The sequence below is a fragment of the Pteropus vampyrus genome, unplaced genomic scaffold (genome assembly GCF_000151845.1).
Source record: "Pteropus vampyrus isolate Shadow unplaced genomic scaffold, Pvam_2.0 Scaffold239, whole genome shotgun sequence".
Lineage (NCBI taxonomy): Eukaryota > Metazoa > Chordata > Mammalia > Chiroptera > Pteropodidae > Pteropus > Pteropus vampyrus.
In genome coordinates this window covers 78,612-89,719 of record NW_011889020.1, presented here as the reverse complement: position 1 = coordinate 89,719, position 11,108 = coordinate 78,612, and the positions used below count along the sequence as shown (strand labels likewise).

Sequence of the window (11,108 nt, the reverse complement as noted above, 5' to 3'; positions counted from 1 at the left end):
ACTGGGGCAGGGGGACTCGGAGGTCTCCCTGGCGGGAGATGAGGCCAGGGTGGTGGTCGCATGACTCCCGCTGAGCCCATTGCTCGCCAGATGAGACAAGCAAGAAGATTGCTCACGCCAAGACCGTGGCCGCCGAAGCACAGGACAGAGCCGCCCGCGTGCAGTCCCGGCTTCGGGACATGCAGAGGAATCTGGAGCGATGGCAGGGCCAGTATGGCGGTCTGCAGAGCCAGGACCTGGGCCAGGTGGTGCTCGATGCAGGCCGCTCAGGTGGGCTCCCGCTCGAGGTGCCGCTGATGGGGGCTGGGCCGGGGTGGGGGCGGCGGGGGCGAGGCTCTCAGGGCCTCCCCTCCGCTCTCCACAGTGTCTACCCTGGAGAAGACGCTGCCGCAGCTGCTGGCCAAGCTGAGCCTGCTGGAGAACCGTGGGGCGCACAACGCCAGCCTGGCCCTGTCGGCCAGCATCAGCCGTGTGCGGGAGCTCATCGCCGAGGCCCGAGGAGCCGCCAGCAAGGTGGGCCGGAGTGCCGGGGGGGCAGGGGCAACTGGGAGAGCGGGCGCTCAGTGCTGACGGGCTGTGTGCCTTACACAGGTCAAGGTGTCCATGAAGTTCAACGGGCGCTCAGGGGTGCAGCTGCGTGCCCCTCGGGACCTCAGCGACCTCGCCGCCTACACTGCCCTCAAGTTCTACCTCCAGAGCCCAAATGCGGCGTCCAGCGAGGTCACTGGGGATCAGTTTGTGCTGTACATGGGCAGCCGCCAGGTACGCGGCAAGCTTGGCGGGCCGGGTGGAGCTGGGCGCCAGGTTGGAGCAGGCTGGTCATGCCGGCTCCCTGTCCTACTGAGTCTCCTCACCCCCCAGGCCACTGGTGACTACATGGGTGTGGCTCTGCGTGATCAGAAGGTGCACTGGGTGTACCGCCTGGGAGGAGCGGGGCCCGCAACCCTCAGCATTGACGAGGACATTGGGGAGCAGTTTGCAGCCGTCAGCATTGACAGGTGGGAGGCCTGCCCCGCTGCCGGACTGCCCCCTACTGGCTGGGTTGCATGTTCACTCCAAACCCCTTGGCCTTTGCCTGCAGGACCCTCCAGTTTGGCCACATGTCTGTCACGGTGGAAAAGCAGATGATCCACGAGACCAAGGGTGACACAGTGGCCCCTGGGGCCGAGGGCCTGCTCAATCTGCAGCCCAACGACTTTGTCTTCTACGTGGGGTGTTACCCCAGCAACTTCACGGTGAGCCTGGCCCAGCCTGGGCACGTGGCTGTCCCCCGCACGCTCATCCAGCACATCTTGCTGGGCATCTGGCTTCAGTCTGCCCCGCTGCACCCTGGGTTCCTCTCTGTCTGAGGTGGGGGTGGGGGAGGGGCCCTGACCCTGTGCTGTGCCCACAGCCCCCGGAGCCCCTCCGTTTCCCCTGCTACCGGGGCTGCATTGAGATGGACACGCTCAATGAGGAGGTGATCAGCCTCTACAACTTTGAGAAGACCTTCCTGCTCAACACCGCTGTGGATAAGCCTTGTGCCCGGTACGTGCGGCCTGGTGACCCCCTCGCCCCGACTTGGCCCACCCTCTGCTGACCCCACGGCCTCTGACCTGCAGCTCCAAGTCGACTGGAGACCCGTGGCTCACTGACGGTTCGTACCTGGACGGCTCTGGCTTCGCCCGCATCAGCGTGGAGAGACAGATGGGCACCACCAAGCGCTTCGAACTGGAGATGCGTCTGGTGTCCTCCCACGGCATCATCTTCTTCCTGCAGCACGAGGCAGGCCCCCTGGCCCCGCCCCCTGCCGCCCGCCCCGACTCCGCCCCTTCCAGCCCCGCCCTCTGCCACCAGCCCCGCCCCCTGCTGGCACCGCCCTGCTGACTCCGCCCCCTGCTGCCCAGCGCGGACTCCGCCCCTGCCAGCCCCCTGCCGACTCCACCCCGTGCTGACTCCGCCCACTCCATAGGACCAGTTCCTGTGCCTGGCCGTACTAGAAGGTAATCTCCTGCTCTTCTATGACTTTGGTGCGGGCCTGGAGAAGGCTGTCCCGCTGCAGACCCCGCCGCCCCTGACCGCGGCCAGCAAGGCGGTAAGGCGGTAAGGAGGGCGGGCGGGGTGGGCCGTAGGGGACGCAGCTGGCCCTGAAGCCCCTACGTCACGCCGTCCAGATCCAGGTGTTCCTGCTGGGGGGCAGCCGCAAGCGCGTTCTGGTGCGGGTGGAGAGGGCCACCGTGTTCAGCAAGGAGCAGGAGAACGTGCTGGAGCTGGCGGATGCCTACTACCTGGGGGGCGTGCCGCCAGACCAGCTGCCCCTGAGGTGAGCATGCGCAGAGCGGGCGGGGAGGGGCAGGCTTCTCCCCAGGCCCCTCCCTCGCTCCCCAGTGCCAGTCTCCCCACACACGCTTGTCCCGCAGCCTGCGGCGGCTTTTCCCCTCCGGAGGCTCAGTGCGTGGCTGCGTCAAGGGCATCAAAGCTCTGGGCAAATATGTGGATCTCAAACGGCTGAACACCACGGGCATCAGCGCAGGCTGCACGGCCGACTTGCTGGTGAGCCCCGACCCTCCCTGCCTGGCCAGCAGCGCTCCCTCTGGCGGCTGGGGCCCTCACAGTCGCTCTCCCCGTAGGTGGGACGGACCATGACCTTCCATGGCCACGGCTTCCTGCTCCTGGAGCTTTCCGACGTCCCGCCTCTTGGTGGCAACATCTACTCCGGCTTTGGCTTTCGCAGCACCCAGGACAGCGGTCTGCTCTACCGCCGGTCATCACCGGTGTGTCGCCCTGCCCTTCCCCTGGGGGCCCCTCTCTCCCTGTGTCTGACCTTTGTCCAGCCCTCCCGAGGCTGACTACCTACCTGCTCCCCCACCTCCTGCAGCAGCAGTGGGGGCTCAGGGGGCTGGAGAGAGTGAGTCTGACCCGGCCACTGTCCCCAGGATGGGCCATGCGAGGTGTTCCTGCAGCAGGGCCACGTGACACTCCGGTTTGTGAGGACCGAGGTGAAATCTCTGAAGAGCTTGGCTGACGGTGCTCCCCATTACGTCACTTTCTACAGCAATGCCACAGGGTGAGCCGGGGGCAGGGGCCGTGGGGCAGCCTGCTGCGGGCAGGCAGGCAGGGCCGGCGGGACACTGCTGTCCCCACAGGGTATGGCTGTACGTGGACGACCAGTTCCAGCACATGAAGGCCCATCAGGGGCCACGGCCCCGGCCCCAGCCGCAGCCCGAGACGCTCCTCCTGGGGGGCTTGCCGGAGCCCGACACCCTGCGTAACCTCAGCGGTTGCATCAGCAACGTCTTCGTGCAGCGGTGAGCGGTGTGGGTGTGGGGGCGGGGGCGGCGCTGCCCGACTCGCCCACCGCCTGCAGCTGCTGACGCCCTCCACAGGCTCCTGGGGCCGCAGCGCGTGCTGGACCTAATGCAGGACGTGGGCAGCGTCAACGTGAGCTCAGGCTGCGCCCTGGTGCCCGGCACCCAGATGCCAGCGCAGGTTCCACGGGGACTGCGAGCTGCTGCGGCTCGGAAGGTGGGCACCGGGAGGGCGGTGCGCCGACGGGGCTGGGGCGGGCACAAGGCAGCCTGAGCATCCCCGCATCCCCATCTGACCCGCAGGCCTCCCGGCACAGCCGGCAGTCCACCCAGGACCCTGCCTGCACACTGCCCAGGCCCCTCAGGACCATCCGAGATGCCTACCAGTTTGGGGGACCCGTGTCCAGTTTCTTGGAGTTTGCAGGCCTCCCGGCACCCCCAGGGGACGGGTAAGGCCGGGCCAGCGGGGTGGGTGCGGGTGGCCGCCCACGCTGACCCCTGTCCTCGGCTTCCAGGTCCCGCCTCTCGATGCTTGTCCGGCCTCGCACCCCCCGAGGACTCCTGCTCCTTGCTGTCCCCCTCACGGCCGACAGCCCCTCCCTGGCTCTCTTCTTGAGTCACCGACACATTGTCGTTCAGACAGAAGGCCCTGGGCCCCAGCTCCGTGTTCAGAGCCACCAGCGTTTACGGGCTGGCCAGTGGCACGAGGTAAGGGGCTGAGGACGGACATGGGCGGGGCCCTAGGAGCCTCCGTGACACATCTTTCCCGCCCCCAGGTGGCCGTGCGGTGGGGGAAGACTCAGATCCAGCTGCAGTTGGACGGGGTCCAGGCCCTGGGCCAGGGCGAGCCCGGTCCGCAGCACCGAGGGGCGGAGGGCCCCCGGCCCCACACTCTCTTTGTAGGGGGCCTTCCCATCAGCAGCCACAGGCCCAAGCTCCCGGTGAGAACCCCTCAGCCCAGCTTCCCTACCCTGCCCCAGCCCAGCCAATGCAGTCCTGGGCCCTGACCCTGCCTTCTCCCCCACAGGTGGCCGTCAGCAGCTCCTGGTTCAGCGGCTGTGTGAAGGGGCTGGAGCTGGACGGGCAGCCCCTGAGGGCCCCTACCCGAGTGGTGGGCGTCACACCCTGCTTGTCGGGCCCAGTGGAGAGGGGCCTGTTCTTCACAGGCAGCGGGGGAGCCATCACCATAGGTCTGCTTGCCGGGCTGGGGGAGCGGGGAGCAGTACCCATGCAGGGAGGGGCCTGGGTCTTGGGCCCTCGTCCGCTCACAGCCCCTCCCCGCAGACACCCTGGGGGCCACTCTGCCTAATGTCAGCCTGGAGCTGGAGGTGCGGCCCCAGACGGCCACCGGCCTCATCTTCCACTTGGGCCGGCTCCATGCGCCCCCCTACCTGCGGCTGCAGATGCTGGAGAAGCAGGTAAGCAGGTGGGGGCTGATCACAGGGCAGGGCTGGGATTGGCAGGGCCCTCCTGATATCCACTCCCCACCCGCCACGTCACGCCAGGTCCTGCTGTGGGCAGACGACGGTGCGGGCAAGTTCTCCACATTGGTAACTCTCTCCAAGGCGCTATGCGACGGTCGGTGGCACCAGCTGGCAGGTGAGCCGGGCCCCCTCTGCGTGGTCGGATATTCCTGGCAGTGCCATCCGCCCCTGCTCCTGTAGAGTGCCTAAGAGGGACGTGGGCCGGGGGGCAGCTTTGGACCCTCGGGCAGGGGACCTCTGGCCAAGCAATGGGGCCAAGAGCCCCAGGCACTGGTGAGAGGGCCTGCCCAGCCCGGTCACCAGAGCCTGTGTCCCACAGTGACCAAGAGCGGGAACGTCCTCCGACTAGAGGTGGACTCACAGAGCAGCCAGACCGTGGGGCCCATGCCGGTGATCTCAGCCTACACCCTGGTGCCTTTGCACCTCGGGGGCCTGCCTGGTGAGTGCGGCCTCAGCCTGGTGGGGAGGGCTACCCCTCAGGGACTGGGAACTGGGGTCACCCTGCTCTCATCCTACTCTTCTGTGGTGGGGGGACCAGCTAGAAGCTGGCCTCTGCTCCAGCCCATCTCCCTTCTTCTTCCCCTGCACCCCCAGAACCCACGGACACACAGCCTGGGCGCCCCACCCCGACGCACCCTTGGTCCCCAGTCTACCTTGGCTGTATGAGGAGTCTGGTGGTGAACTGGTCCCCCGTCACTTTGCCCCCCTCCGCGGGCATGCAGGGCGCAGTGGGAGCGAGCGGCTGTCCAGCTACGTAGCACGGCTGCCCCTCTGGGCCCCCAGACCCAGAGCCCCAGCCCCGCACACAACTCGCTGACACCATCACCCTCGGCCAGTCTCAGGGGAAGTGTGTGTATATTTATCTTGACTTTAGATTCTACAGGTGGTCTTATTTCTGGAAATGGTTTGTCGTGTCTGACTTTCTAAATGAAAGGGTAAAATACTATAAAATGAGTTTTTTATACTTTTCATCCCTTTCACCAATTTTTAATATTTTGAGAAATCTATAAATCACTGGTTCTTAAAAACAAAAATTAAAGAGAAACTTGTTTAACTGAGTGTGGCCTTTAAACCGGAAGACAGGGGCTGGGGTTGGCGCGACTCCTGGGCACAGGAAAACCAGAGTTTGCAGATTAAAGAAAAGACGTTTATTAGGTTGCAACAGAGAAAAGAGGGTGTGTGACGGGCGCGTCCATCACACAGCCAAGGACCCCGCCCCCGGGAAAGACGGCAAATAACTTAATCCAGGCTCATGTCCTCCTCTTCGTCCTTCTTGTCCTTCCCGTCACCCTCCTTCGGCTCCGCCCTGGCACTGTTCTGCATCGCTTTGGCAAATGCCTCCACATCTACAACGCATTAGAAACCGTGAGGCCCCGGCTGGGTCTGCTGACCCGAGGCCATGGGGACAGCCGGCCGCGTGCTCTGCAAACGGGGAGGTTGGTTCCTTCAACTACTGGACGAAAGCAGCGCCCAGCGGCAGGCGGAGCAGCATGTACTCACCACCCTTGTTGGCGGCCTCCACGGCCTCCGCAGGCAGACCGAACTGGCACATGAGGGGGCCCAGCTGCCCCGAGGCCAAGGCCGCACTGAACATGCCCAGGGCCTGCAAGGGAGACCAGTCGCCTGAGCGAGCGCAGGGGCCGGAGGGGCAATCACCTGGGCAGGGCCTGGAGGCGACGGGGCACCACGCTCAAGGCGGGCAGAGCACACCCCTCCCCTGAGCGCACGGCAGGGGTGCTGGGTCCCGCTGTCTACCTGTTGGAACTGGGGGGAGGTCAGCGTGTTCTGGATCTCGTCTGCGGTCTGTGGCAGCGACTCCCCAGAGGGTAGGTAAGGCAACAGGCGCTCCTGGACGTCCGCGTTGGCAAGGATAGGCGCCATGATCTCGGGCGTCAGAACGCTAGCCAGGTCAACTAGGGCACAAGCACAGCCATCAGCGGCTTGAGGCCGGACACGCACTCGAGAGAGCAACAGGCTAAGCTGTGATCTGCTGGGCATAGCGTGGGGGGCGGGGGGGCGCAGCACAACCCAGGGACGTGCTCCGCCACACCACGTACAGCCCGTGGGCAAGCGGGCAGGGGCGCAGGCACCTTCCCCCCCAGCCTGGAGCCGAGGAGCACGCATTACCTTGCTGGCCGCCTCCGGGCCCGGCTGGCACGTTCATAGTGGCCAGAATGCTCTGCAGGTCACTCAGCTGGATGGGCTGGGTTGGGCTGGCTGCCGTGCTGGTTCCGTTACCTGGACTCGGCGCAGGGCTCGGGCTGGTCGCCGAGGCAGCTGCTGGAGCAGAAGGGGCTGGGGTGGCGCGGGCGGAAGAGGCAGTGGAGGACGGGGTGACCGCTGCCGACTGGCTCCGGGAGCTGGGAAAAGCAGGGGATGCTGGAGCGACCACAAGCCTATGAGGCGCCCGTAACATGTCGGCTCTGCCCGGCACCCCTCCCCCTGCAGAGGCGACAGCTGGTGGCACCCAGGTGTGCACGGGGGCAGCGTGCGAGGCTCACCTGGATGAAGAGCTGCTCGCCGGAGGCCCTCCGCTCCCCAGCAAGCTGGCCAGGCCCGGCCCGGTCAGGGCCCCCAGCCCGCCTACAGCAGCAAGGAGACACGAAATCGGACGTCAGAGAGGAGCCCGCCTCCTCTGCCAAAGGAGACAAACGCCCTGCACTAAAGCTGGGGACAAGCAGAGGGGTGTGATGACTGCCATGGGCCGGGGGGAGGGGCTGAGGGCACACGACTGCTCAGGTCGTAGTGCTCCAGAGGCCGAGGCCGACTCCGTCAGGTCAGACGGCTTCTGTTCAGTCTCTTACGCTGGGGTTAAGGCGGCAGCAGCGCAAATCAGGAGCAAACGAGCGAGCGCTCCCCAGCCGTCCAAGATGCGTGCCCGCCGACCCCACCGACCGAGGGAAAGCGGGGCCCAGGCAGGAGTCTGGAGCTCCTGTCCTCAGGCCCCCTCCTCGGCCAGCTGTGCCCCCTTGAAGCAGACAGCTGGGTCTCCACTGGGGCCCTTGGGAGGTGGCGCAGGGGGTACTGTGACACCACTCAGAGCCAGCTAGCAGCTGACAGGAAACAGACCAAAGGCCAGAGCACAGCCCTGGGCTGCGGCCAAGGGTCCCGGGCTGCACACGTTACCCAGTCCTCCGAGGCCGGCGGGTCCGATGAGCTGCATGAGCTGGCTGTGGCTCATGTTCCCCAGCAGGCTCTGCAGGCCACCCTCGCCTGCAAGAAAGAAGGCGCTCAGCGCTGACCGCTGGCCTGCACCCGCCCGCCACGGGGCTCCGGCGCTGCCTGGCGCGTGACGGTGGGAGTGGAACCGTCCGGGAACCAGGAAGAGGGCGGGCCTGCGCCATCGGGATCCGCGCCATCCACACGCTCGGCCCACGCCGCGCACCGGGGAGGCGAGCATTACCGCCCAGCGCCGAGAGCTCATGGCCGCCGCTCCCACTGGCCCCCAGCGCGCCAGGCATCGGTGGGTTGTTCAGGTACTCGTTGACTTTCCGGCAGTGCTCCTCGTCCTGGTCTGTCTTGGGCTCCTGCGGACGGGACACAACACCAGCCACAGCTGAGTGACCCACTCACCACTGCCCTGGCTCACGGATGAGGAACCTGAGGCTCAGAAAGCTGAGGTCACCGGTCCCTGGTCACACAGCGCGCGGGAGAGAACGCGGCTGAGATCACCGGTCCCTGGTCACACAGCGCCCAGGAGAGGACGCGGCTGAGGTCACCGGTCCCTGGTCACACGGCGCCAGGGAGAGGACGCGGCCGAGGTCACCGGTCCCTGGTCACACGGCGCCAAGGAGAGGACGCAGCTGAGGTCACCGGTCCCTGGTCACAGCACCCGGGAGAGGACGCGGCTGAGGTCACCGGTCCCTGGTCACACGGCGCCAGGGAGAGGACGCGGCAGCCCCCACGACGGCCCGTCAAACGAGGAGAGACGAAAGCATACGAGCACTCAGCTCACCCAGGCGACATGGCCCACCCTGCGGGAGGGGTCTCCGCACGGCCCGCCGTGACCACAAGGCCTTCCTTCAAAGAAACGAGCCCCTCATCACAACACTGCCACAGACCGGCACAGCCCACGGCCCCTCGGGTGACTGGAAACTTGACCGTGAGCCCCTGGGTGAGTTGGAAGTCATTGGGCAGTGTCGCCCTGTCAGCACCCCAGGCTCCTTTGTCCAACTGTCACTGAGCATGTGCTGTGGGCTTGCAGAGTACTGGGGACACGGGGGACAACTTCGACACAGTCCCCGCCCACAGGGCCGAGGGTCAGCCTCCCACGAAGAGCGCTGGGAAGCGAAGGCAGCGCAGGCGAACGTCAGGCAGCGCTCGGAGAAACCCCACCACGGGAGGACCAAGCTGTGCCCCGGCGGCGGGCAGACCGGGCCCCGTCCGGGCTGCGAAGGAACTGTTATCGGCGCCCCACTGCGCCCACGCATGTCTCTGATGTCCACGGCCGCTCTCTCGGTCCTTCGGCACAATGAGCAGCTGTAGCACAAGCCGTGTGGCCCACCAAGAAGAAAGCCTTCCTGCCAGGCTCTGGGAAGTGCTGGGGTAGGGCGGCCGGGAGGGAACGTGGTGGCATCTGCCAGAACTGCAAATGCACGTATATGCCAACGCACGAACAAATCCACTTCCAGATTTCAACGGACAGACGACACCCATCAAGTCACCTTAGCACGACACTGCCCATGACAGAAAGGAATGGAGACAAGCCAGTGGCCGCCGGGTGGAAAGATAAACGGAGGCACCCCCACCTTGCTGGGGTGCTGCCTGCAGCTGTGGTGCAAGGGAGCCCTGGTGCCCAGACCACGCAGTCACCCCTGCTTCAGCCCTGGGCTCCCCAAGACCCCGGAGAGGCACTGGGAGACGAGCAAGCCAGAGGCCGATGATGCCCGTCGACGCACCAGACAGGCCAGGCTAGAGATCACTCGCTTGTCTGCCAGGAAACTCCTCACCGTGAAGGGGCGCCCAGCCCAGCTGCAGTGTTCTCGCTTGAAGGCCGCCCACACGCCCACCCCCAGGTGAGGCTCTGGGATGCTGTGGCTGCCTGACAGACAAGCCCGGTCAGCACTGCTTGCCGGTGAGAGCCGAGCCCACCGCCCCCAAGCACGTTTCTAACCTAACTCCATGCCGGCGAGAAAGGAACCACACACACAAAATCTACATACCTGCATCCAGAAGAAGAGGCGTTTGGACCCTGCCTTGAACTTGAGCACGTAGACTCTGCCGCTGGGGCACTGCGGCACGCGCTTGAACTCACAGTCATCGGGGAAGATGATCAAATCCTGCAGACAGCCACCAAAGAGGAAGAGTCAGCTTGGCGCTCGCACACGCCACTAAGACCCAGAGCCTCCCCGAAAAACACGCTAGATCCCATGCCCAAACGTGTGGGGTAGGGGGAGAGGGCCCAGGACACACGAGCAGTCAACAAGGCCCCCGCCAGCAGGGTACCGGCAGGGCAGGTAAACCAGGGTCGGGGCACCCACAAGGGGCGTGGGGGCCGGGAGCAGGGCTTAGTGCGGAACAGGGGAGGTGGACTTTTGACTCCTGAAAAACTTTTTAATAAAACTATTTTGGGAACAACACTAGAAGAACTAAAAAGTCACCTCTGACCTGCTCTCAAACCTAAAAAAGGACTAAGGACACTAAATAAAATGACCTTAGAGCACAATTCCGAAGTGACAAAGATCAGGCCTTTCGCACGCCTCCTCCAATTCTAGGCACCTCAGCTTCGAGTGACAGGAGAAACCCAGAACACGGTAGAGACTAGGAAGGGCCACGAGCAAAGCACACAGCTCCCGAGGGCAGCAGGCCAGCGACCCCCGAGCCCACCAACGCTCCCCCAAGTGTGAGGCCACTGCCGCAGGCCCAGAGTGCGGCCTGGGCGACTCCCGTCCTTCTGTTCTGAGGACCGAGGGCAGGGCGGGCGGGGGTCCCCAGGAGGGGGTGCGGGCTGAGACACTCACGTCCTCCACGTTGCCAGACGTCCTGTCCTTCCAGCAGAAGTGAATGAGAGAGTCGTCCGTCTGCTGGACGTACACCAGCCCTTTCCTCTTATCTGGGGTGACGGTAGTTCCTTTTAACGACATTTTTCCGGCCCGAAACTCCACTAAATACTTGTTGGAAGACCCACGGGAGCCTGGCACCAGGCTTGGAAACAGAGCGCCTGAAGTCGTCATCCTGCAAGGGGGACCAGCATGCAGACCTGGTCACTGTCACAGAAGCCCTAACTCTACTCAAATGTCGCGCTGGCAGCAGAGCGAAAGGCCCTCTCTGAGCCTCCAGGCGACCACGCTGGGCGCAGGCGACCCAACACCTGCTTCGAGGCAACCCCGCCGGGGCC

The 11,108-nt window shown here is 65.2% G+C and overlaps 2 protein-coding genes across 3 annotated transcripts in view; one reads left to right on the top strand and one right to left on the bottom strand.

Moving 5' to 3' along the window:
- LAMA5 (laminin subunit alpha 5) overlaps positions 1 to 5,735 on the top strand; it is a gene marked incomplete at its 5' end in the record, with an annotated part of 47,923 nt that extends 42,188 nt beyond the window's left edge. The window contains 22 exons of the mRNA XM_023519895.1: positions 80 to 270; positions 365 to 513; positions 592 to 762; positions 862 to 998; positions 1,082 to 1,235; positions 1,394 to 1,527; positions 1,602 to 1,764; positions 1,952 to 2,074; positions 2,133 to 2,302; positions 2,400 to 2,532; positions 2,610 to 2,753; positions 2,916 to 3,046; positions 3,126 to 3,287; positions 3,366 to 3,504; positions 3,591 to 3,736; positions 3,803 to 3,995; positions 4,064 to 4,228; positions 4,315 to 4,477; positions 4,572 to 4,705; positions 4,793 to 4,886; positions 5,091 to 5,210; positions 5,366 to 5,735. Coding sequence (XP_023375663.1) covers positions 80 to 270; positions 365 to 513; positions 592 to 762; positions 862 to 998; positions 1,082 to 1,235; positions 1,394 to 1,527; positions 1,602 to 1,764; positions 1,952 to 2,074; positions 2,133 to 2,302; positions 2,400 to 2,532; positions 2,610 to 2,753; positions 2,916 to 3,046; positions 3,126 to 3,287; positions 3,366 to 3,504; positions 3,591 to 3,736; positions 3,803 to 3,995; positions 4,064 to 4,228; positions 4,315 to 4,477; positions 4,572 to 4,705; positions 4,793 to 4,886; positions 5,091 to 5,210; positions 5,366 to 5,529 — 3,280 coding nt within the window. The remainder of the gene's footprint in view (positions 1 to 79; positions 271 to 364; positions 514 to 591; positions 763 to 861; positions 999 to 1,081; positions 1,236 to 1,393; positions 1,528 to 1,601; positions 1,765 to 1,951; positions 2,075 to 2,132; positions 2,303 to 2,399; positions 2,533 to 2,609; positions 2,754 to 2,915; positions 3,047 to 3,125; positions 3,288 to 3,365; positions 3,505 to 3,590; positions 3,737 to 3,802; positions 3,996 to 4,063; positions 4,229 to 4,314; positions 4,478 to 4,571; positions 4,706 to 4,792; positions 4,887 to 5,090; positions 5,211 to 5,365) is intronic.
- A 161-nt stretch (positions 5,736 to 5,896) lies between these two features.
- On the bottom strand, positions 5,897 to 11,057 carry ADRM1 (adhesion regulating molecule 1). 2 transcript variants are annotated; one of them, XM_011374048.2, is made up of 9 exons: positions 10,732 to 11,048; positions 9,934 to 10,050; positions 8,175 to 8,298; positions 7,898 to 7,984; positions 7,273 to 7,354; positions 6,899 to 7,131; positions 6,527 to 6,684; positions 6,272 to 6,374; positions 5,897 to 6,117 (listed from the first exon to the last, which is right to left on the bottom strand). In XM_011374048.2, exons 1-9 carry the CDS (start codon positions 10,942 to 10,944, stop codon positions 6,011 to 6,013), a joined length of 1,224 nt encoding a protein of 407 aa, XP_011372350.1. In that variant the 5' UTR covers positions 10,945 to 11,048; the 3' UTR covers positions 5,897 to 6,010. The 2 variants fall into 2 exon arrangements, with proteins under 2 accessions (XP_011372350.1, XP_011372351.1); XM_011374049.2 differs by lacking the exon at positions 6,272 to 6,374 and having other exon boundaries at positions 10,732 to 11,057.
- Between the last annotated feature and the right edge of the window lie 51 nt (positions 11,058 to 11,108).

What these genes read in the sequence shown, in the direction of transcription:
- ADRM1 (XM_011374048.2), bottom strand. Translation starts at nt 10,944, where the DNA reads ATGACGACTTCAGGCGCTCTGTTTCCAAGCCTGGTGCCAGGCTCCCGT. An exon ending in CGTCTGGCAACGTGGAGGAC is followed by an intron (nt 10,051 to 10,731) that starts GTGAGTGTCTCA and finishes GGCTGTCTGCAG; the next exon opens with GATTTGATCATCTTCCCCGA. An exon ending in TGAGCTCTCGGCGCTGGGCG is followed by an intron (nt 7,985 to 8,174) that starts GTAATGCTCGCC and finishes TCTTTCTTGCAG; the next exon opens with GCGAGGGTGGCCTGCAGAGC.